Below are 22,445 nucleotides of genomic sequence, written 5' to 3' on the forward strand. Positions count from 1 at the left end.
TGGAGTTTGAGACTCTGTCAATGAATTTAGACAGCAGCACCACAAAATTTTATTTACGAGTGCTTATAATCAGTGTTATAAAGTTTAAGGCACTTATTTGAAATACTCCCCCGTATAATCAAGTGTTCATGATGTCACAAATAATACTAGTGACTATACAGCAAACAGTTGCAAGTGGTATTGTCAGTTAAAAGACAGCTAGGTCATAAAAGTAGCTGCTGCTAGACAGACTGGAATCCAGCATCCACTGTAGGATAATGATTAAAGAATGCCTGCAGGAAGGAAACATTATTTGTGATGATGTTATTGGTGGGTGGGGCTACTGACCTTGTAAAGCTGCACAGCCTGCCACACCCCACTAGTACAACTCATCTCCCTGATGGAATGCATACTCAACTGAGGAGTACCAATATCTGTAACAATAAGTAGGTACATTTAACATACTACTTAAGTGCTACAATGGAACCTATTAGCCAGACACTTGAAAATGAGGACACCTGCATAATGTGATCCCAATAAATCCATTAGCATGTAAACTGACCTGGAAATTTGGGACAGCCCCATAATACACAGTATCCTACTATTAAAGTCTGTGTAAGTACAGTTCAGGGATTAAGAGTTTTGACATTGACTTAATCCTCTACACTGTAAGCATAAACACGCACACACGCTCGCTTGCACACATGCATGTACTTACACGTCAGTGTTGAAACTGGGTCAGGTCATCTGGGTCAAATTTTGTATTTTGTCTGGGTCTGACCCAGAGTGGATCACCGTTAATTATTATGGTGACGTGGAAGTGTCTTAGTCTAGCCCCAGTTTATTTTGGAGGATTCACTGTATCCCATTAGGGACGGCTAAATCCTGTGGAGTGAGAAACTTGACATTGATCATGACTTGATTCTCCAGCAACATACAGTGTAGAGGAACTCCTCTGTAATGGACTATGTATCCAGGAAGTCTGGATATATAATTTAATGCAGGGTATAATACAAAACAGTTTGCTGTATAATACACAAATGCTTTGTCTAGTTGCATTGAAGTAATATGTTGTTGGTGATGTAAAACAAGCATGCATGAGCTCATGACTACTAATCTACATATAACTATAAGTTTTAGTCGGCATGTTGATAGATAGACCTCCTGTGCTTATTATATCAATCACTTGGATGTACAAGATGAACTTCATTTAATTGAAAATCAAAAACAATTATGCCCATTTTTGTCAGTAGATTAATGTGTCTAATTATGTGTAGCCCCTATATGGTATATAGCTGTTTCCCTGGGGTATAACTGATAAATTCACCATCACATTAATCATGTCATACATTATATGAAATCTGTTGAGTATAAGTCTCTCAGTGGCTGGGGGCCATGCCCCCATCTGGCAACTCAGTCTCACTTAATAGGATTTGTATATAGCTGTGTTGTTCCTTCACAGAAATCAGTGCAGAGGTGATTGTATAGCTGTGCCATATATAGCTATAAGCATGTTAAAATCAGTATAACCTAATTATTTTGAGGAGGAAATTTTCGCTGACTTCGTGGTTTTGGGTGTTATCAGCGAAAATTTTACCCTTGAAATGTTTAGACCTCCATAAAGTCTTGAGTGTTTGCAAATCCACGAAAACTTTATTTTTAGCAACATTGCTCAACCTTGAAATATTTGCCCCTCAAAATATTCAGGCTATACAGTACACCATGTATGTGGCAATCTAAATCCCTCTTGACCACTGGCTTATAATTATCATACTGTAATTTGAAGTTATTGCTAGTGCTTATGCATTTCTTCAGAACTTTTATATTTAATATATAGAAAAATTCTTTAAACTATGCACAAATTAATTTTCTTATGTATATCGTTATAGCATAAATACATTCACAAGTGTAGAAGAAAACAGGAACTTAATTAATTTTGGTGATTGATCATAAAAACTGATAGCCTATATTATTAAGGCATGCAAGCCTGAGCAAACTCCATCATGTACACAAAGTTATTAGTCTCTGTGCATTTGATAATGTTAAATAACCTGTATGTATCAGTACAGGCATCAACAAACATAGGGAAACCATGCATGCATAGGACATGCTATAGTATATATCATGTAATCATATAGCTATATGACTTAACAAACGTTTTTTTTTCCCCAATACGTGGTGTAAACAACTTCACATGCTTAATCAAAGTTGCACGTTTTAGGTAGACACGCTTAACCTTTATATCCTCTTTAAATGGTTTGGTTAAAGCACTAAAGTGCAATTTAATAACAGGTGCTGTTTGTTGTCATGATCAGTCAATCAAAAACTAGAATTTTATATATAAATTAATGAGTACATGGACAGTAAACGTATTGCTAAAAAAAATCAATGCACCAGCTACACCTAAACACAGGGTTGTATCAGCTTACCTACTGCTGTCAAAATTAAATGGAATATTTGATCATGAACAAAAATGATGCAGTCATTTAAAATTGTTGATCTCAGATGTTTCTTAAGTGGTGATAAGTGCAGCATGCCGAGTGTATGGTGTTTAATAATAATAATTAATGTCAATATAATGCAAAGTTGATTCACATATGTACAGTTTATCATCAGAGGTTTACCAAAAAAAGTGTGAGGGTGGATAGTCATTTTTCGTTTTTCAAAATATGATACACTTCAAAAGTCATTGCAGAGCTGCTATTGGTATATGCCAGCATCACTACTGACCACATGTGATATTCACAGAAATATATAAGTCAGGGGTGGATCTAGGGTCTGATCAGGTATATCAAAATTGATCTTGCATTGATTTGCAAAAGTATATCAAATACTCAGAACAAAATATTCTAATAGAGCATTCAACTATACCCTTACAACATCTGTTGCTTGTGTATAAATGTTTTACGTGTTCACGTTGTTATCAGTGATTGTCCAAGTCATCATAAGAACATGCAACCTTCACTGATCCTCAAGGCCATGCAGTGCCTATTGTATTGCCTACACTGCATGGTATTGTGTTATTATTGCTATTAGCTATGCCAGCATATTCTATACATCTACACCATACTACTTGCTCATAACTTTTCATGGCCAGATAACTTAAAACTTTCTTAAGTATGGCTATAGTCTCACCCCCATGCAGGCCACATGGATGTCATGGGGGTGAGACCAGAAAGAATCTGGTAAATGCTCAATCAATGACTATATTGTAATCCAATTAAAACTCTCCTGTCTTACCAGATCTGTATGTCCATAGAGCAACATGTTTTTACAAACAATACATTCTGTAATTTGCATTCTGCCAACTTGATGTCTTCAATTAATGTCGTGAGGTTTTGTATAAAACTGATGTCCAACCATAATAACGTTTTTATCCTCTTTAACTGTTCAGATTTGTTGTACCACATGCATGTTTGTTAGTACAAAGCAACATACTGTGTATAACAGTATAATCTGTAACAGATCACGAAGTACTCAACAATACTACCGTATGTACATCCCCAATGACATATCCATGTCCAGTATACTTACATTCAACTTTGAATAGCTATATACCATCTTCATTCAGCAACCAATAGACCATGAGTTAATAATTCTTTATCATCAACTATTGATGGTGCAATAAGGATCAAAGGATAACTGCAATGCAATGGGATATTAGCAGGGCCAAATTCTCAGTTTATTCTCTCCATGCACATTCATCGTATTTCAACCAATTATTATTTAATCATGTGATATCTAGCTATGTGGAACACACATTTCCACAACATTATAGGAGTAGTAAAGATCAAAATCCTGGTAATCTAGTACAACTCTAATAAAATAGACCTATGGGGCACAATTGAGTGTTATTCTAAGACAATTTTCTTATCAATTAATATACACACTTTACTTCATATGTGTATTTCACAGACAGACTCTGGCTTCATCTGCTGAATACTTTCAAGGGTGGCTCCAGGAATTTTGGTGGCAGGTTTCCAAATTTTCTATTGCATTCTGGGGGAAGCTTCCCCAGAAAATTATGTAACAATCTTCACCAAAATAAGTAGGATTGATACAGTTGTTTATATGCTTGCTTCTGTTAGCATAGTATCAGGAGTAGTTATATATATACAGGCTAAAAAGTGAAGAGGTGCAGCAATGTGAAGTTTGAAGCATTCAACAGAAGTGGATGCTATTCTGGGGTCTGGGGCATGCCCCAATGAAAATTTTATACTGTTGGTATAGGTAAACTAAAAAATACAAAAACTAAGTAATTTTTCAAAATACAAAATATATAATTGTTATTATTTATCTATGGCATGGAAATTAAGGTGTGTATATACAGCCAGCTGCTACACCAGCATAGTATATACACAAGTTGACATTGACCTGAATTAGAGCTAGCTACACATATATATATATATACAAAGTAAAAAAATAGTAATGAAGGTGGGCACTAATAACTTCTGCAACAGTACTCATACAGCATGGTAGTACTGTTTAGTAGGAATAATACCAATAGTTCATAATACTTTGTATGGGGGATAGTATATCATATTTGGCATTTTACTTATTTAAAAACAATGTTCCAACAATAAGACCACCCAGGCCCATCAGGAACAAATAATGGTACACTTGACCAGATTGTATATAACTATTAACTTGTGTTAATTAGTAGGCCAAAGGAAATAACTTTAATAAAAATCGTAATATTCCATATCCCCCCAACTTCAATAACATTCCAGCTAAAAGCACCGAACCTGCAACCGGTGCCTCTACATGTGTCTGCGGTAATAGTGTCAAACTGCCAGTACAGCCTGTATAAACACACTACTGCAAGTTCATATGTATAATAAGTGATGCTAGATAGAAGTTGATAATTAAGGTCAAGTGTTATAAGAGAAGCCTGAAGTGTTACTTATAGCAGTATATAGTTAGAGTGTACCATACACAAGGAAACTTTGACGTAAGAAAAATTTGACAAATTCACACTTCAGCAGATTTGATGAATAAAATGTTGACAAAATCAAGAAATTGTAGACAAAAACCTGTACTTTAAAGGCGCTTATAAACATTTGACGAATTTAATTTGACAAATTAAACCAATTCGTCAAATTTTTTAACGTCAAAATTTCCTTGCGTACAGTAATAGGAAAGTAACATAGATTTATCAAAAATAGATAAAGGGTAACTATATGCAGTTATGCACTGAAACATCTTTATTATGGCCAGATAAAGCAGTTAGATGTATTCTATTGAGCAGTAAAAATTACTCTAATAGAACATTCATAACAGAATACAGCCTATAATATTAAAGAATAACATGATATTTAGCAGAATTATTTAAGATTGCTACAATACCTGGCAAACCATATGCATAAACCATAAATGATATTTAGGGAACTATGTATATTTCAAATAGTCTGAAGTAAAATTTAAGCAAAATCTGTCAGTGGCTGGGGGCCACCAGACCCTTACATCTATACATATAACTCACTACCACTGTAATCTGGTTGAAAAAATCCTGGATAGCTACATCCCTGTAATACTGTGACCCATTTAGCTGCATGGGTGAACTGCTTCCGGTCCCCATAAAAACAGCTAGTCTGGCAGCGCCTGCCCCTTCACATAGAGTTACTTCCTATCTACTGCATGCAAAGGGGCAGGTACTGCCAAACTAAAAAAAAACAGCTGGGTAGCATGTGAGTGAAGTTTCTTGTTCAAGGAAACAACAGAAACAGTAACTGCATCTGAACATCACCAAGCATTGAACCTGGAACCATGCAATTGCCAAGCTGCATGGTGATCTACTACTTGGTTGTGTTGGATACTAACTTAAGTGCTGTAACCCTCTCCCCATTTTTCTCAGCCCATACTATGTCTTGGGCAGAACAACATAGCTGATTACACTCTGTCAAAGCATCATACAGTATGAAAGTACTGTAGTGCATAATGTCCAGATACTGTAAAACAACTGAAAAGTGAATATCCCTACTGCGCATTTTGATTGTAGAATCTCCGTAGCATACTAGGGGAAAAATTCACTTCTAACTGTTTTACAGTATCTGGACATGAAGCTTATGTACTACTCTGATTCAGTACTTTTCATTGCAGCTTGTCCCTATACTCTAGTTAATTTTTCTCATACTTTGACGGATGCTAAACAGCGCTTTAAGCCTCTCATAGGTCCCAACATTCACAGGAGCTAGTTAGTCCCCACCCTTTCGCATAGAGAGGTAAAGTGGCGGGCACTGACAGACTATGAACCTAGCGTGAGACTTTCCATGTTTGTTACGTAAACTTTTCGAAACAATCGAATGATGTGTACTGACCATAGATCAAGCCATAGATATTAGAGTAGGTACTGGTATTATGGGTCAGGGGGTATTGTGGGTAACATGGCTTTAAAAAATATATTTAATAGGTTGAATCATGTTTAAGATGAAAGGGATGCTACCACTTTAGAAAGTGATCATAAGCTAACCACAAATCCAATTAAGAGATTACACAGAACTTTAAACTATGTCACTATAGAAATACCATTCCAGATTAACTACCTGTACCCCTGACATGTAGTAAGCAGGACAAAGACATGAAGTGTACGTGCTAAGTTAACTAAGGTGTTTTGACGATCTTTAGAGTTCTTGCATAACAAAATAATTTGACATGAAATGGTGACCTTGTGAACATAGTGACTCATAATACCCCATGACTTGTAATAGCAACACTTATATGGCTTCAGTGAAAGATCAAACGTCCAATACATGGTAAGTAAATTTTAGGATAATGTAGCATATAGTATCTATGGTTACACATTTCCCTACAAGTAGTATGAAATATTGGGGTCACTGTATTAGGTGATTGCAGTGCTTTAACTTAAGTGACTCTTAATTATCACAGCCACTCTACATATGTACCGATGGGGGGAAGAGGGGGAGGGAAAAGGGAGCCCACTCCAATTATGTCATAGAAATACGTCATAGCGCCACACCTCGTACGATCATAGATACTATAGGCTATAGTATCTATGGTACGATCACACGCTTCTCGCCATGGTATTTCCATCAAGGGGGCGACACACAGGCACTCACTGTAGGTAGATCTGCGACCGCGGTCAAAGTCGAAGTCAAACGTAAAGGCCACCAAATTCGTGCCAAGCCAACGGTTAACGGTGAAAATTTCCAACCCACAATCGAAAAGTACTGAAATATCGTCTCTAGGTCACCGGTCAAAGATTGAAAAAAAGTTCTTAGTCACAGGTAAAAGCAAAATTTGGACGGATCAAGACTTTGACCGCTGTCGCAGATCTACCTACAATACAGTGAGTGCCTGTCTCGGTGCCTGTATGTCACCCGGGCCCCTTGTTCCATAGATATTATGTGGTGGTACTATAAATATCTGTGGTATTTCCTGGAATTCTGGTGGGACTTTATTCTCTAGTAAAGAGTGACTTTGTAGAAACATGACTAGCAAGAAGTTAACGCTAACCACCCTCCAGTCTGCTGCTTTAGATAAAGCGAAACTGCAGCATTTTCTGTACACTCACGCTGGAAAGGAAGTCCACGAAAAGGTTAAGCATAGATATTCTACTCACCGGGATATGAAACTGGTTGTTTTTCACGACTCTATCCGCACCTCTGTCAACACCTTTCTATCTTAGACGCCGCTTGATAAATTATTTCCATACTACTGAACTGAGCGCGTGTGTGAATGCAGTGTGGTAGTGAAATGACTTCTAGTACAAGCTTTGATACCAGTACCAGAACGGCCGAGAGTACAGCTCTTGTTGCTGATGAAGTTGGCACACGGGTGGAAGTTAACTACTTTACAGAAGTGTGCAACGAAGTACTAAGCGAGCCGAGATATAGTGATCAAAAAGTAGAAAGTTATCGTTTCTTTCACTCTGCAGCAACTCGTTTGTTAGAACACGAAGCCAGCAGAACTTTTTCTCACAAATTGGTACACCTTTTAGAGAAAATATTTGCTACCACCTTGAATCTTTCCATATTGTGGCCAGCATTTCATAAATTAGCTGTTGGGGACACATTAAAACTGGAGTGGAAGAAGCTTTTGGAGCAGGTTGGTGTGGAGGTGAACCCACTGTTTTATCAGTTCATCACTGAGGAAGTTTTCAAGAAGATGCTGAGAGCCAAAGTCAATACCAAAACCAAATGTGCAGATTCTAGTAATCCAGAACACCAGTTGACTTTTGAAGAAATGAATACCATCAACTACATTGGTGGGTACATTATCAAACAGTTACACACAAAAGTTGTCACCAAGAAAGCATATGTCGATACTTTGTTGTTACTACAGTCAGACCTCCCTACAGGGTTGGAAAGCGCACAGTGGACTGAAGCAGTTGATCGTGGTGGGTTAACCCACATAAGCGAGATGTTTTACAATTGCTTGATAGCTATTGAGAAAATATGCCGCAATGTGTTTGATGGTGATTCTAGCCAACTGAGTGATGTGAAACATTTGATTTTGGACCAGGCACTAGGTGATGTGGATGTCGGGTTCTACTGGGACCTTGCAATTGGCATCACACCCACTGAAATAGGAGATGAGCTGTTAAAGATGACAATTGATTTGTATACGACAGTTCGTGGAAATGCTTTTGCAAAAGGATTTATGGAACAATACAAGCAAAAGAACAAAAAAAGCACACAGAAATCAAAATCATTGAGAAAGAAATTGTTTTAGTATTTATCAAGTACACGTAATAAAGTATGTTACATAACAATGTGAAAGTGAATCATGTGGTTACATTTAATTATGTTTTCCGAGACTTCTTGCGTTTCTGCAATTGTACATTAGTCTCTGTAAAAATAGCATCTCTTTTTTTGCCTCTGCAGTTTCCAGCAATAGACTTGACATTGATGTCACCAACCACGCGTAGAGCTTGAGTGTTCTTCTGCACTTCGTTGAGCAAAGGATTATCATTTGATTTCCCTCGTTGCCTCTGGAGTCCGAAAAACTTCTCGAGGGGATCTTGACATAATTTCTCACTTAGAAAATAGGTCACACCTGGTTGACTCAGAATTAATGGTACAAACTCTACAAATGATGACACTATAAAAGATGTTTGTACTTGCTAGTAATATCAGTTGTATGCATAATATAAACATACCTGTAATCTGGATACCCTCCATTGTGAGTTCACTCAACAGATTTCGCTGCTTTTGCTGAGCAGTGTAGCCCTCTCGTGCCTCCACAGATGTTTTCCACGTGTTCATGTACGAGGTAAAATCATCACTTAACCACTAGAAGAATGTATAATAGCTATAGCATTAGAACCAAAATCATGGAGCTTCACCTTCAACCGAAAATCATCCTTGAGATAGTATGGTTCCTGAAATTTCTTCCTTGTCCGTGTGCCTTCATTAAGATTGTCCACATTTAGAGAGTCAAAAAATTTATCGATATAATCAATGAAGTCAGCTGTAGCGCGGGCATCTTCTCCTCCTGTTAACTTCATTGCACTGGATACAGTCCCACTGAGTACCTATATGTGTTATGAAATAAAATAAGGTAGTTTATATAGTTATTACTATACCTGCGCAGCAAGGTCAACTCGCATCTTAGAAAAAGAAGTGAGGTGAAGGTGCTCATACTTAAGCTTTGGCACCAACGAAACTCCTGTACCTGCTCCTGTTGTACGACGATAGAGGCTCACTACATGCTGCCAGCTGATGTACTTTCCACAACGCTATAATAATTATGGCTGACACCATAAGTCAGTATAAAGACACTTACCCATAGTGGTCTAGATGAAAAACAGTTACGGATTGTTTTAAGGAGGTGGGGCGGGTCACAAATCAGATAAATATATCGTTCTTCCTTGCTATATTTATTACGCACTTTGTGCTTCTCAGGCTCTGATTTGGTGAGCAGATGATAAAGTCGTCGATTTGAGGTAGCACCATCACATGTACAGGTGAACACTTTAAAACTCATGCATTCAAGTCGATGAACTGCCTCCCAGAATAGTGGGTACAACTGTGATCCTTTGATGGAATCCACTGGAAATTGAGCATATGGAAATGTTAATTTGGAAGTCAAGCCTCTGACCATGATAAACAACACAGACTTAGCCAAAGGTAAGCTGCTCTCACCATCTGCCTCAGAATTAGCATAACGTATAAAATCATTGTTAACATCTCCCAAGTTTACAAAACCAACTAAATTACCAGTGTTTTTGCTGAACACCAACCCCTCCTTTATATGCATTTCATCAAACAGCAATCCAACATTATTTTTGTGATTTGGAGTTGCACTGAGCCTTGCGTACTCCCTTAGCTGATTGTCTGTAGCAGCTGAGAAGCCTGCACCAGTAGTGTTGAAATGGGTATAGTCCTGTAAAGTGCGTTCTGAGGGCAGATGTAAACATTTCGAATTTCTCAACACCTTATAGGCTTTACTGCTGCAATGGTGAAGATACAAACACCATTTAATTACAAGAGGGTGCCATCGAATGCCTTTGCCTTTCTTCAAAGCTTCCCGTTGTTGCTTCCAAAACAGCATCTGGAATGATGATTCCTCATGTTGCTTAGTGATCTCACTTTCATGTTGATCCATCACTGTGACCAAATCATCATGCAACGATTGTTCAACTGTAAGTCCTTGCGTTTCAGTGAGCTGTTTTACTTTCTCTTGGAGACGGCTGATAACTTTTTTGCTAGCTTTATACCTGCCTTGCAATGTGCGCACTCTGAGTGATGTTTCGGATGATGTCAAATAGTCTAAGTTTGTATGGCTGCTAGGTGAGGTATCAACATGTGAACTGGGTGAAGGAACAGTCTTTGCTTTTGAAGTGAGTCTGGAAACAGCTGACTGTAGAGATTTGCGATGAGCAGCACACTTGCTGCACCTTATTGTGCCTTCACTGACAACAATGTAGCATTCATGGTGCCTGATAGTTTGCTTCCCATCAACTGTTGCAATATTTGCTACCACAGTTTTCCCTGTATAAACATTAAATAAAAAGTTAATAAATATGCACACAAAATTATACAATCTGCGTATGTTAAGAAGGGAGCTGTTGCAATGGAGAATGGTAATGTACTCAATCTATATTCAGCATAGTAATAAATTGCTCATATTAGACAACGATTATAAGGACACTCACACAAAACAACACATCAGTGTATACTAAAACTTACGATCAGTCCCAAGGAATTTTCCCTCATTATGCTGAACGACTTCTGTAAATTCTGAACATAAGTTCCCTTCACACATGTGCAATTGGTCAATTGTTCTAAGCAGCAATAAAGCATCACTGATACAAGAAATTTTGGAACACACAGCTGCTCCTAGCTTAGCCAGACTAATGGAATGTCCTTCAATGGTGACACTATAATTGAAATTTGAATATATCTGGACTGACGCAACAACATAAGGGGAAGGCACAAGCTTCATTTTAGCCAAAGCAAGACAATTCAAATTTGCTTCAACTACTTGCCAACCTGAACACACTCCATTCTTCATTAAACGGCTGTGTAGTTCATCCAAACTTTTAGTTTCACTACAAGTGTATGAAATGAGTGGCACTGATACCCTTAGGCTTGATGCTGCAACATCTTCTGTACGCAATGTTGATGGTAATGTTGCAGCAATAGTTGATGATTGTGGTGTTGCAGGATCAGTTGACGGTAATGTTGCAGGACCGGTTGATGGTAATGTTGCAGGACCGGTTGATGGTAATGTTGCAGGACCGGTTGATGGTAATGTTGCAGGACCGGTTGATGGTAATGTTGCAGGACCGGTTGATGGTAATGTTGCAGGACCGGTTGATGGTAATGTTGCAGGACCGGTTGATGGTAATGTTGCAGGACCGGTTGATGGTAATGTTGCAGGACCGGTTGATGGTAATGTTGCAGGACCGGTTGATGGTAATGTTGCAGGACCGGTTGATGGTAATGTTGCAGGACCGGTTGATGGTAATGTTGCAGGACCGGTTGATGGTAATGTTGCAGGACCGGTTGATGGTAATGTTGCAGGATCGGTTGATGGTAATGTAGCAGCAACAGTCGATGTCGTCTTCTTTGCTAGCCTTTCTTTTCTCTTTTTTCTGTAACTCTTCACACTTGAAAGCTTCAGCTTGTGCCCCCCTGGCATAGTTCTACAATAGACAGCATACGTTTAATACACAGCCCTGCGCGTTAAACCAAAAAAATTACTTTACACGTACACAAAATCCTAAACAACACTTTTTTAAAATTCTGTATCTGCATGTTTGAATATCAACAGTACCCAAAACGCCACCAGTTCGACGAATCAAGGCCTTCTTTATGGAATAACAAAAGATTAGCTTGATCAAGCCATGAAGCGATACGCTAGGGTTCACAAAAGATGTACATGGATGTCGACCGCAAAGACTAATAAAACGACAATGGTAGAGACAATTCAGTTGAAGACATGCCGGTTCGATTAGACGCACTGGCTTATCTTTGCCACATAAAATTGGCCTTGATTCGTGAAAGCGTTTGAGACTTACGGTTCGCAGAGTGTTGGATCACCAATTTACTCAACCTTCTTCAATAGTCGCTGCTGCCTCCCACAATTAGGCTTACAGTGAATAATTGTCTAAACAACAAGGATTCAACTTTTGGAGACTTGATTTTCGCTTTATTTCAAGACTTCAAGAAAGTCACTACTGTTTAACACCAATTTACTAGAGGTGCGGATGGGCCGTTTTAATGTATGGGGAGTATACGGCGTTTCATATCCCGGTGAGTAGAATATCTATGGGTTAAGGAAGCAGTGTCGCAATACATTAAAATGCTGAACGAGTTGAAGTACATGGAAGAACACCTACCAGAATTGATAACAGGTGTTAAGGAGGTAAAGAGTAAAGTTGATAAAAGACACAAGCGTAGTAGTGTGGCCATAATTGGTGGCGGCACAACTTCTTTCTTTGGAGGCGCCATGATCCTGGGAGGAATAGCTGCTGCTCCTTTTACTTTGGGTACAAGCATTGGATTGACTGCTGTAGGCACTGCTGTTACCATTGGTGGATCTGTTGCAACAACAGTGGCTAAAGGAGCTGATGTTTACTTGGGATCCTCAGACTACAAGAAAACAGAGAAAAAAATTGATCAATTCCTTGAGCACTATAATGCAGCTGAAAATGCATACAACAGAGTGAAGATGTTATGTGAAGAAATAGCTATGAAGATGTTTCCCTCTATAAGTAGCGAAGAAAAGAAAAGCTTGACAGCTATAGCAATAAATGCCTTAATATCTACAGCTGGAGGTGTACTGGATACAATTCGAGTCCCAAAAACAGCCGTTGGAACAACATTTAGTGGTATGACAATTTGCAAAGCTTTTATTGCACCTGCAGAACTGCATGAAGCCACCAAGCTTGCACTGACTCCAACAAAATCTATCACACTCACTCGCCAGTTTTTAACCGAATCAACATATGCTATTAGGTGTGCTGCAAAGCTTGACTTTAGTGGATGTAAATTGGCTACCGTGTCATCCTTCCGAACCATCTCTGTTATATTTAAAACTGCAGGGGTTGTACTAACTCTTGGTGGTATGGTGTTTGATGCTTACTCAGTTTTATCAACAAGTTGGGAGTTATACAAGGGAAAGGAATGCAAAGTATCAAGGAACCTTTCTGAACGTATTGCAGAGCTGGAAGAGCTAGAAACAGGTTTGAGAAAACTTGACAAAGAGCTTACTACTAAAAGTATAACTACATAAGGTGAATAATAGAATAGCCTCTATACAAGAACTTACAATGAAAATTTTTAGTTAGTTTTGTCTATGTATTAATTGTTTTATACAGACAGCATAATTATGGTGAATGAGACATGTTGATCTTATGTGTATATTATAGGTGTACTGTTAAAATTGATATAATAAAAATGGTAGTCACAATTTGTTTGCAGACTGCTGCGGCATGCACAGCAATAGATTCAATGGACCATTGGATTCCTAAGTATCTTTCTCTATTCTATGTTTTTAGGGTATATGTACCACTCTGCGTGGGCAGTTCAAAGGCACCGCCAGTGCCATAATTTGTACATTGCACTGCTGCAGACCGCAGCGAGTGCATTATAACTTATAACGCACTGGTTGCGGTTTTGTAGACCACAACGAGTGCATTATAAGTTATAATGCACCGACCGCAGTGCAATATACAGATATTGCACTGGCTGCGGTTTTGTGCAGCATAGCACAAGTGCCGGTGGCGAAGACCACTTACGACACCTCACCTAATAGGTGGAAAGACACTTCACAGATCACTCGAATTCTTTTATAGCCTGACATGTAAAGGTCGATTGTGGGCCATAACGTCACCAATACGTATAATGTTTACAAGCAGCCAATGGCGATCGAAAAAGCCAACGCAGGTGGCCACAACTCTAGTCTACATATATATAAACGTACTTATACACCTTACTAGTCTGGTGCCATCTTAGCCCAGATTAAACTGTAGTCCACTTCGACAATGACTCAATAAAACAAATATATTCTAAATAATACTAACCTTTACGTTCGATTGTGGGAACCAGTTTTGTCATGCCACCAGATTCGAGTTTAGCCAGTGTCAATAGTAAGAATTAGACTAGTATCGTTTAGCAGTTAGGTTTAGTTTACTTAAACCGTCTATTTAGCTGCTTTTTTTCGCTCGAGAGAATCACTATGGTGATTAGTCTGGTGCTTAGTCTATATGGCATGCTGAGCACTACATGATGAGAGTCGAACAGCGAATGCAGGTTAGTGATATAACCCATAGCGTACTAGCTTTCAATATCTCAGGTGGCTGCAGTACTACAGGGGGAACGTCATCGCAACGTCTGGCTTGGTTACCCACAATCGATGTTAGAAACCTGGCCTTTATAAGTGTTACAGCTGTCTTGTGAGACTCTTCCCACCTATTAGGTGAGTGGTACATAACAGTTATACAACGTGTACTCGTGCTCTGCCTGTATAAACGCACTTGCCTTCGGGCCTGACGGCCCTCAGGCTCGTGCGTTTATATCAGGCAGAGCACTCGTGGCCGTTGTATAACTATATAATATACTGGATTCTATATTGCACGTATATACTGAAATGGGGAAAGTTTCACTGGGCAAAAGTTTCACATTTTTCACGGTTTCAAAGCAAGCCGGAAAAGTTTTCCTGCTAAATCAATAATTTACGGTGTATTATATAGCTATGTTTAAGGTTTACCGCGAAACTTTCACCACAAATAGTCTCAGTAAGTTTCAACCGCAAAACTTTTTCCCAGCGAAACTTTCCCTGTTTATGGTATAAATTCTTGATGGTATGTCATAAAGTAATTGTGAATGCAATTTTCTCATATTGGGAATGTACACACAGTGATACAGGATGTCTCCCACATTGTTATCAGTAATGATCACATTGATACCCTGAAGTGACAAACTGAGCCTTTAGAAGTGCACACTGGTAAGAGCAGTTTGTTGGCTGACTGAAACCTGCAAACAAGAAACTTTGTATGCTTTGTAAATTTCTTAACTGAAACTGAAATCATGACTACTTGCTACCACCAGCTGAACACTTTAACGCTTGAGGCTATACATGAACCATAATTCTCTTAAATATCTCTGCAGCCATAGTAGCAAACAGTTCCATGCTTCCAGTAGTGAACAACTGACAGGGGCACTTTATCACACACTGTAGGGAGGCCATAGTCCTATCTAGGATTTAACAGAGGGGTGGGTTTGATAACAGGATAGTGGCAAGGGGTCAGCAACAAGTTTAAAATGTCATAGGTTGATTTTTGAATCCAAAGTCTTTCATTCCAGATTTTCCCAGATATTCCAGCCATAATGTGTGGTTTTAAACATAAATTTTGTATCTGTGGTCTTTCAGACATCCAAAAAAGCCTTGGAAATCTGTGAAACTTACCAGAAATCTAATATCTGAAATCTTGTAGGAGATATTGGGTGTTATTTAATTGGTTGCTGACCTATCAGATAGTGGGGGCTAGAAAAAATGGTAACTATATGGTTAGCATGTACACTCGGCATGTTCACATGCTGTATTTAGGCCAGAGGTCTGGGCATGCCCCTATAGGAAATTTTTTTTCCTGCTGAAATTGAATTTGGTAATAATCAGACACACGGTAGTGCCAGCATGCCACACTGTGGGTATATATATTGACAGAAAATGGCAATTTCATGCATGCATCAATGCAGGCAGATCCACTTTATTTGATTAAAATAGTAAACCTTGTCAGGCCAAAATCAATCATGAAAAGTATGCATATTGCTACCATTTATTGATTACACAATTTTTTCATCCAAGGTTATAAATACTGCGCCATATGCATTATTAAAGTTTATTTTCATTAGCTAATAACATTGCAGCCGTTTCTTGGCCACCACCCTTCAGTGACTTCACAACTTTCTTCACCCAAGCTTATCAAGGCTGCACCACTTTTTTCACAGCTTATAGCTGTTGTTTGTATGTGGATATATATTTACAGAACTTTGTTGAACAAGCATATAGTTTTGCATTGAAATTCCATATACGTTGTACTATTTTGATGGTAACTAGCTACTCTGATACTATTGCAAATCCCATGCATGTAAACTTACTGAAAACTAATTTGATTGTAACTTACAACTATCACTTTGCATCTATATAGGCTTTAGATTATGTCACCATGCATGCAGTCATTCGCTGCCTACAAGATAAAAGAATCTGTCTCTCTGCCGTAGCAAGTATGCACGTATCACCTGTAACTGGTTCTTTTGCCATAGCCTTAATAAGGATCAAAGAATTGTGTGTTATTATTAGAAGTGTTTGATACTCTATTTGGTCTATTGTGCAAATGTGTGCCTAGCATGTCTTCTGAGTTTAAGTTACACCACACTGTGGTGCACATTTATTTTGTTTGTTCCATGATAGTGATGATGTGATGGTGACTAATACATCTCTTTCCAAACTCTTTCTTGTATTCCGCAATGGGTGCATGTACATGCATTGTGCTATACTTTTGAGACCTGTACATACTCTGCATGCATACATAGCTACTGCATAAAGTACACTCTGTCTAATTTGAAGTCTGAAGCAGGTAGCTTCTGTTGATAAATGACTTAGCCAGTCATGCAAAGGTATATTTCCTGAACTTTTACTATATTATTGTTAACTGTTGCTAGCTATGTCCAAGATGAAGGAAAAAGAACTAGTAAAGAAACACAATGATCTAGCCATCCTGATAGTTGGAAGGAATGTTGATGAAATAGAGTTAATATAACCATGCACAGAACAAGGCAGTTATGCAGGAAAAACGAGAAGGATGACAGAGTAGCAATTCATTTTATTTTTATTTATTAAAACTTAACGGCATGAAAATTGAAGGTCTACAGAACTCAACGGTCCTGCAACCTGAAAAATTATTATTATTTAAGCTACTTATACAGCTATGCATATGGTGTGTGCATGAGTGAATTAAAAGTAAAGTGTGTTGAGTCATTGATCAAAGTTAATAGTGTTAAATGTATGGAAGTTACCGTATTGTCTCAAATAGTGGCCCGGGAATATATTTCTTTTGAGCAACTTTCAGCCAGACCCAGTGGCCTGGGTGAAAAGCTACTTCAGTGAAATAAACATGTAGAGCAACTTTTTACCCAGGCCATTATTCAAGTCCAGGACACTATTCAAGACCAGCCACTATTCAAGGCAATACGGTAACTGAAATTGGAAGGGTTGAACATCAATAACAGGGACAGACAATATGAAAAGTGCAGGATTAAAATTGGTGCAAGTTCTTCCTGGACTGAGATAAGAATTAATAGCTAAACTTTAACTGTGTATACAGTGGAACCCAACTCCCCGAATTAAGGATACGATAGAAAAAACCTCCACAATAAGGACAAAAATTTTGGTCCCAAAAGGTCTGGTTAATAGTTGATACATTTCTTACCTCTGAAAGAGGAAAACCTCTATATTACAGCAAAAAGTGGCCAAAAATTCTGGGTCCCAAAATGTCCGTAATATAGGTTCCACTGTAACCTTCTATCTGAAGTTTCACAGTATTGATAAATAATGATAATAATAATAAGATAGTTGATAAATTATGTTCATGAATCCACAGCCTGATGATTCTACTAAAATAGAAATGCTGATGTATGGAAGAAGATGAGCTGGAATGAACTAACTTGTGAGAATTTCCGGATCTTGTAGAGCTTTTGACAAATTTTATATGTTGATGGATATCTTGGGACTTTTTTGCTAAACATTTTGAATCATGCTTAAAAGAATGTGTACCATATAAGAGACCTAGCAATAAGAAGCAGAACATGTTTATGACTCAACAAGCTCTATATCTTAGAAATACAAAGAAGAAACTCTGGTAAAAATATACCTCTACCAAACTGAACTCTGACTACCAAGTTTATTGCAGAGCTAGAAATTTGTTGCGAAACTTAACCAGGAATCTATGGAGGAATTACAAAACTGAAGTTACTCAAAATGCCAAATCAAACGCCAAGTGCTTTTGGCGCTACATTAATTCCCAGTTAAAAGTAAGACCGACTATTTCCAGCCTTAAAAAACCTGATGGAACTGTCACGCAAGATAGCCGTGAGATAGCTGACATATTTAATACTTATTTTTCAAGTGTTCTTACATTATCAGATGACACCTCAGTTCCAACTTTCCAACTTAACCGTGAAGTGTCACCCATTACTGACATTGATATTAATGCCGACATTGTTTACAATAAGCTTGTCAACTTGAAAACTGACAAGTCCTCTGGCCCTGATGGCTGGCCTATCCTTGCATTAAGAGAAACAGCACTACAAATCAGCTCTCCTCTTGCTATTATTTTTAAGAAGTCTTTTCAACAACAAATCATACCCGATGCTTGGAAACGTGGTCACATAACCCCTATTCATAAAAAAGGCAGCCGGCTTTTTTCCAGTAACTATAGACCAGTTAGTCTTATCTCCCCAATTGTAAAACTGATGGAGTCTATCATCAAAGACAGTATTTCTGCTTGTATGAGTAATAACTTATTTTCACCAAGTCAACATGGTTTTACTGCAAGAAGGTCTTGCACCAGCCAACTACTTTGTGCAATGAATTATTGGACACAATGTTTGAATAACAAATTCCCTGTGGATGTTACATACTTGGATTTCCAAAAAGCTTTCGATTCAGTTTCACACAAGTACTTGCTGAGCAAGTTGTATGGATATGGTATTCAGGGTAAATTTCTCTCTTGGATTGAAGGTTTTCTTACTGGAAGGAAATAGTGAGTTGTCCCACCTGGGCTGATGTACTTATCGGTGTGCCCCATGTAAGGGTCTGTTTTGGGGCCCTTACTTTTCAACGTATATGTGAATGACATATATACCTGATATTGTTGATAGTCCAATTCTTCTGTTTGCTGATGACATCAAGATCTTTAGATGCATTAAGTCACACGAAGATTATATCCGACTCCAACTGGATTTGAATTGCCTCTCTGAATGGTCATTTTAAGTGGAAACTAAAATTCAATGTTAGCAAGTGTATAACATCTTACATCTTGGCACTAAAGAAAAATACACCTATTTCCTTTGCAGCACTGTCATCCAACCAGTACAATCTGTCAGAGACCTTGGGGTTATGATTGATCGAGATCTTAAGTTTCATGAGCACACTTCACTTGTAACCAACAAAGCAAACCACATACTTGGGTTGATTAAAAAAAGTTTTTCTTATTTAGACTCTGACATGTTGGTTCATCTTTACAGATCTATGGTACGTCCTATACTAGAGTATGGTAATGTAATATGGGGACCCCACTACTTATTAGACCAAAAGAAAGTTGAAACAATTGAGCGAAGAGCAACAAAATCGATAAACAATTTGCATGATAGTGACTGTGGCACAAGACTCACAGAATTAAGGTTGCCTTCACTTAATTATTGTCGTCAGCATGGTGACATGATACTTCTATATCAGATATTTAATAATTTAGTGGATATCAATGTAAATAATTTTTTTCACAGTCACCAGGAATTACCAGAGGACATCATTTAAAAATTTACAGGTGCCATTCTTCTTGTTTGCTACGAAGTAACTTTTTTTCTCATCGTGTAGTGAATTCTTGGAACAGTTTACCGCAGTATATTATTGAGGCACACTCATTGAACGACTTCAAGTCAAAGCTGGATATGCATCGGACTAATAATATGTATCTTTTTCTATCGTGATTTGGTGTACAGGCTATTTTAGCCTCTTTGCCAAAAATATAAATGAATAAATAAAATAAATAAATATCAAAATGATCAGATGGCTGTTTAATGCACTTTAGTAGAAACATTAAATCATTGTTGAGCTCATGTATGTACATTAATTATAGGCTGTTTGACTTGAGTTTTATATATAGGATGATTCAAAATCATTTAATATGTATTTTATAACGCAAAAAGAATTACTGTATGTGCAAGTTCTTGGTCTTAAAGTGTCTTCAAACTACTTAAATGAGGCGTTTCAGATCAGTTTGATATATAAGATGCGCTCAATGTTTTGTTATGTTATTACATCTCTAATAACAACATTGCAATTGTATACATGTATCATTGCTATACACATAGCAATTGATGCATTTGTTGTCCATGCACAGATAGCCAAGGAGTTCTAATTTTAAGGCAAAATTGTTGTGGTATGTATATGCCTTTTAAAGTTTAGCAAATGTAAAGTTATAATTACTCATCTAGAAACTATAGTAAGTTCATTGTGAAAACATCAAGAAAGGAGAGCTCCTTGAAACTAGTATAACACTTTTTGTTGTGTATTTGTAAAGTAACTGGGGTAAGTATATTATTTTGAATTGTCTGAAGATTGGGATACTCTAATAGAACAGTCATTATACTCTAATAAAAATACTAATTTATTAAACAATACTATTATAAAAGCAATGAGTACGCTTAACTATCAAACAGGCTCTATCTCAGAAAACTAATTGCCTAGCATGCCAGCATATATTTAATAAACGCTTGACTGAATTAAATAACTATCAAAATTGCTCCAATATTCAAGCATATAGGGTCTCCAATTTTAAAAATTTTCTCAGAAGTTATCCAAATAGAATCTCAGGCTGTATGCATCCTTCATTTATCAAGCTAGCTTGTGTACAATGGAATTAAATAAACACTGTGTTATTCTAAACCTTCTTGCCTGGCAGTCTCTCCTAGATTCGCCTATGACCCTAGTCACATCCACTTCTGTTTCTTCAGGCTTGGATCATCAAACATGTTCCCTGCACCCAATAATCAGCCTCAGTGCTAAAATTCCATTGTCAAATTTGATTACTAAGTTTGAGCCAGCCACATGAAGAATCGCATAACTCCACAGCCCATTATGCTTGAATAGTATATTTTGTAACAGTAATATGTAACTACCCAAAAATTTTGTTGAAGTAACAATACTTGAATTTCTTGACATTTTAAACTGACTAAAAAGAGAAAAGAGATAAGTGCTCAGTATATGATTGGACTTATTCTGCTCTTCAACTGTCAGGCTCGTTTATATATAGTGATTTCATTATGGTGACATAAATGTATGTGCCCCGTGGGAAATCCCCAGATGTCTGTATGTCCACAAGAATGAGTATAAATGGAGTGATTAAGGTGTAATATTTCTGGTCCTACTAAAACAAAACACTAAACTTGTTATGAGTGTACAAAAAGTTACATCAGTTAGCTATACAACTAAAATCACTACCTGTATGCATACATCATAACTATTAAGCAAATATCTGAACTTTCTTATTGTTATAGTCAGTAACATACACATCATTATTGTGACTAACTGCTATTCCATTAGGATTAGAAAACTGGCCTGAGCAGTACCATAGGGCCCAAAGTTGTGTACCAACATTCCATCTTGGTCAAAGATTGATATTCGATTGTTAACATCCTCAGTCACAAGAATAAAGCCATACCAATCAGTGGTAAGTGCAGATGGGCTCTTTAGTTGACCATCACCAAACTTGTCCACAGATGTACCATCAAGTGTAAACCTGTAGATGGAATTGTTACTTGTACAATAATGTGACTACCTCCCTTGGAACAACGATCATTGTTATGATTCTTGGTGATGATGGTAAGGCCAATCTTGCTACCAACAAATGGTCGTGCAGGAATATCTGTGACCTCACAACTGTTTGGTATGGGAACATCTTCAAACAATCGGCCAAACTGTGGAAATGAGTTTTTGTATTCTTTCACATGAACAAACACCATTGTGGCTAACTCAACTGGTTTAGTCTCCAACTCGCTGTGAGAGTTAGTTAGTTTCTTCACATCATCACCTACTTGTTTCTTCATGAACAATGCTTCCTGGTCTGATCCATTCTTCACTGCATCATTCAGCTCCTTCACACTCAACATTTGTGCTTTAGTGAAATTGCTTTTCTCTTCTTAGTTGACAATTCTCGTGACTTGTTCTTTAGTTCTTCTCTTTGTTGTTCTAGTCGTTGATGTAGTTCATCATAATAC

The 22,445-nt window shown here is 37.7% G+C and overlaps 1 protein-coding gene and 3 long non-coding RNA genes across 11 annotated transcripts; 2 read left to right on the forward strand and 2 right to left on the reverse strand.

The window, feature by feature from the left end:
* Window positions 1–113: 113 nt before the first annotated feature.
* LOC136268088 (uncharacterized) lies at window positions 114–14,405 on the reverse strand. Of its 6 annotated transcripts, none has more exons than XR_010706865.1 (3): window positions 14,384–14,405; window positions 328–413; window positions 114–272 (listed from the first exon to the last, which is right to left on the reverse strand). It is a non-coding gene; the product is annotated as an uncharacterized lncRNA (long non-coding RNA). The 6 variants fall into 6 exon arrangements; XR_010706868.1 differs by having other exon boundaries at window positions 14,379–14,397; XR_010706866.1 differs by having other exon boundaries at window positions 14,371–14,389.
* On the reverse strand, window positions 8,581–12,684 carry LOC136268087 (uncharacterized). 2 transcript variants are annotated; one of them, XM_066063319.1, is made up of 7 exons: window positions 12,464–12,684; window positions 11,130–12,088; window positions 9,724–10,931; window positions 9,524–9,676; window positions 9,284–9,472; window positions 9,098–9,230; window positions 8,581–9,024 (listed from the first exon to the last, which is right to left on the reverse strand). In XM_066063319.1, the coding sequence occupies exons 2-7, from the start codon at window positions 12,082–12,084 to the stop codon at window positions 8,741–8,743; spliced, it is 2,922 nt and encodes a 973-aa protein (XP_065919391.1). In that variant the 5' UTR covers window positions 12,085–12,088; window positions 12,464–12,684; the 3' UTR covers window positions 8,581–8,740. The 2 variants fall into 2 exon arrangements, with proteins under 2 accessions (XP_065919391.1, XP_065919390.1); XM_066063318.1 differs by having other exon boundaries at window positions 8,581–9,039; window positions 12,464–12,681.
* On the forward strand, window positions 14,194–20,407 carry LOC136268089 (uncharacterized). Of its 2 annotated transcripts, XR_010706871.1 has the most exons (3): window positions 14,201–14,536; window positions 14,598–14,865; window positions 18,050–20,407. It is a non-coding gene; the product is annotated as an uncharacterized lncRNA (long non-coding RNA). The 2 variants fall into 2 exon arrangements; XR_010706870.1 differs by having other exon boundaries at window positions 14,194–14,865.
* A 1,183-nt stretch (window positions 20,408–21,590) lies between these two features.
* LOC136268950 (uncharacterized) lies at window positions 21,591–22,204 on the forward strand. The gene is made up of 2 exons (XR_010707156.1): window positions 21,591–21,898; window positions 21,948–22,204. It is a non-coding gene; the product is annotated as an uncharacterized lncRNA (long non-coding RNA).
* The last annotated feature ends 241 nt before the right edge of the window (window positions 22,205–22,445 follow it).

This window comes from Dysidea avara, chromosome 10 (assembly GCF_963678975.1).
Source record: "Dysidea avara chromosome 10, odDysAvar1.4, whole genome shotgun sequence".
In the NCBI taxonomy this organism is placed as follows: Eukaryota; Metazoa; Porifera; class Demospongiae; order Dictyoceratida; family Dysideidae; genus Dysidea; species Dysidea avara.

What these genes read in the sequence shown, in the direction of transcription:
- LOC136268087 (XM_066063318.1), bottom strand. Translation starts at nt 12,084, where the DNA reads ATGCCAGGGGGGCACAAGCTGAAGCTTTCAAGTGTGAAGAGTTACAGA. An exon ending in GAGTTGACCTTGCTGCGCAG is followed by an intron (nt 9,473 to 9,523) that starts GTATAGTAATAA and finishes TAACACATATAG; the next exon opens with GTACTCAGTGGGACTGTATC. An exon ending in AGGATGATTTTCGGTTGAAG is followed by an intron (nt 9,231 to 9,283) that starts GTGAAGCTCCAT and finishes ACATTCTTCTAG; the next exon opens with TGGTTAAGTGATGATTTTAC.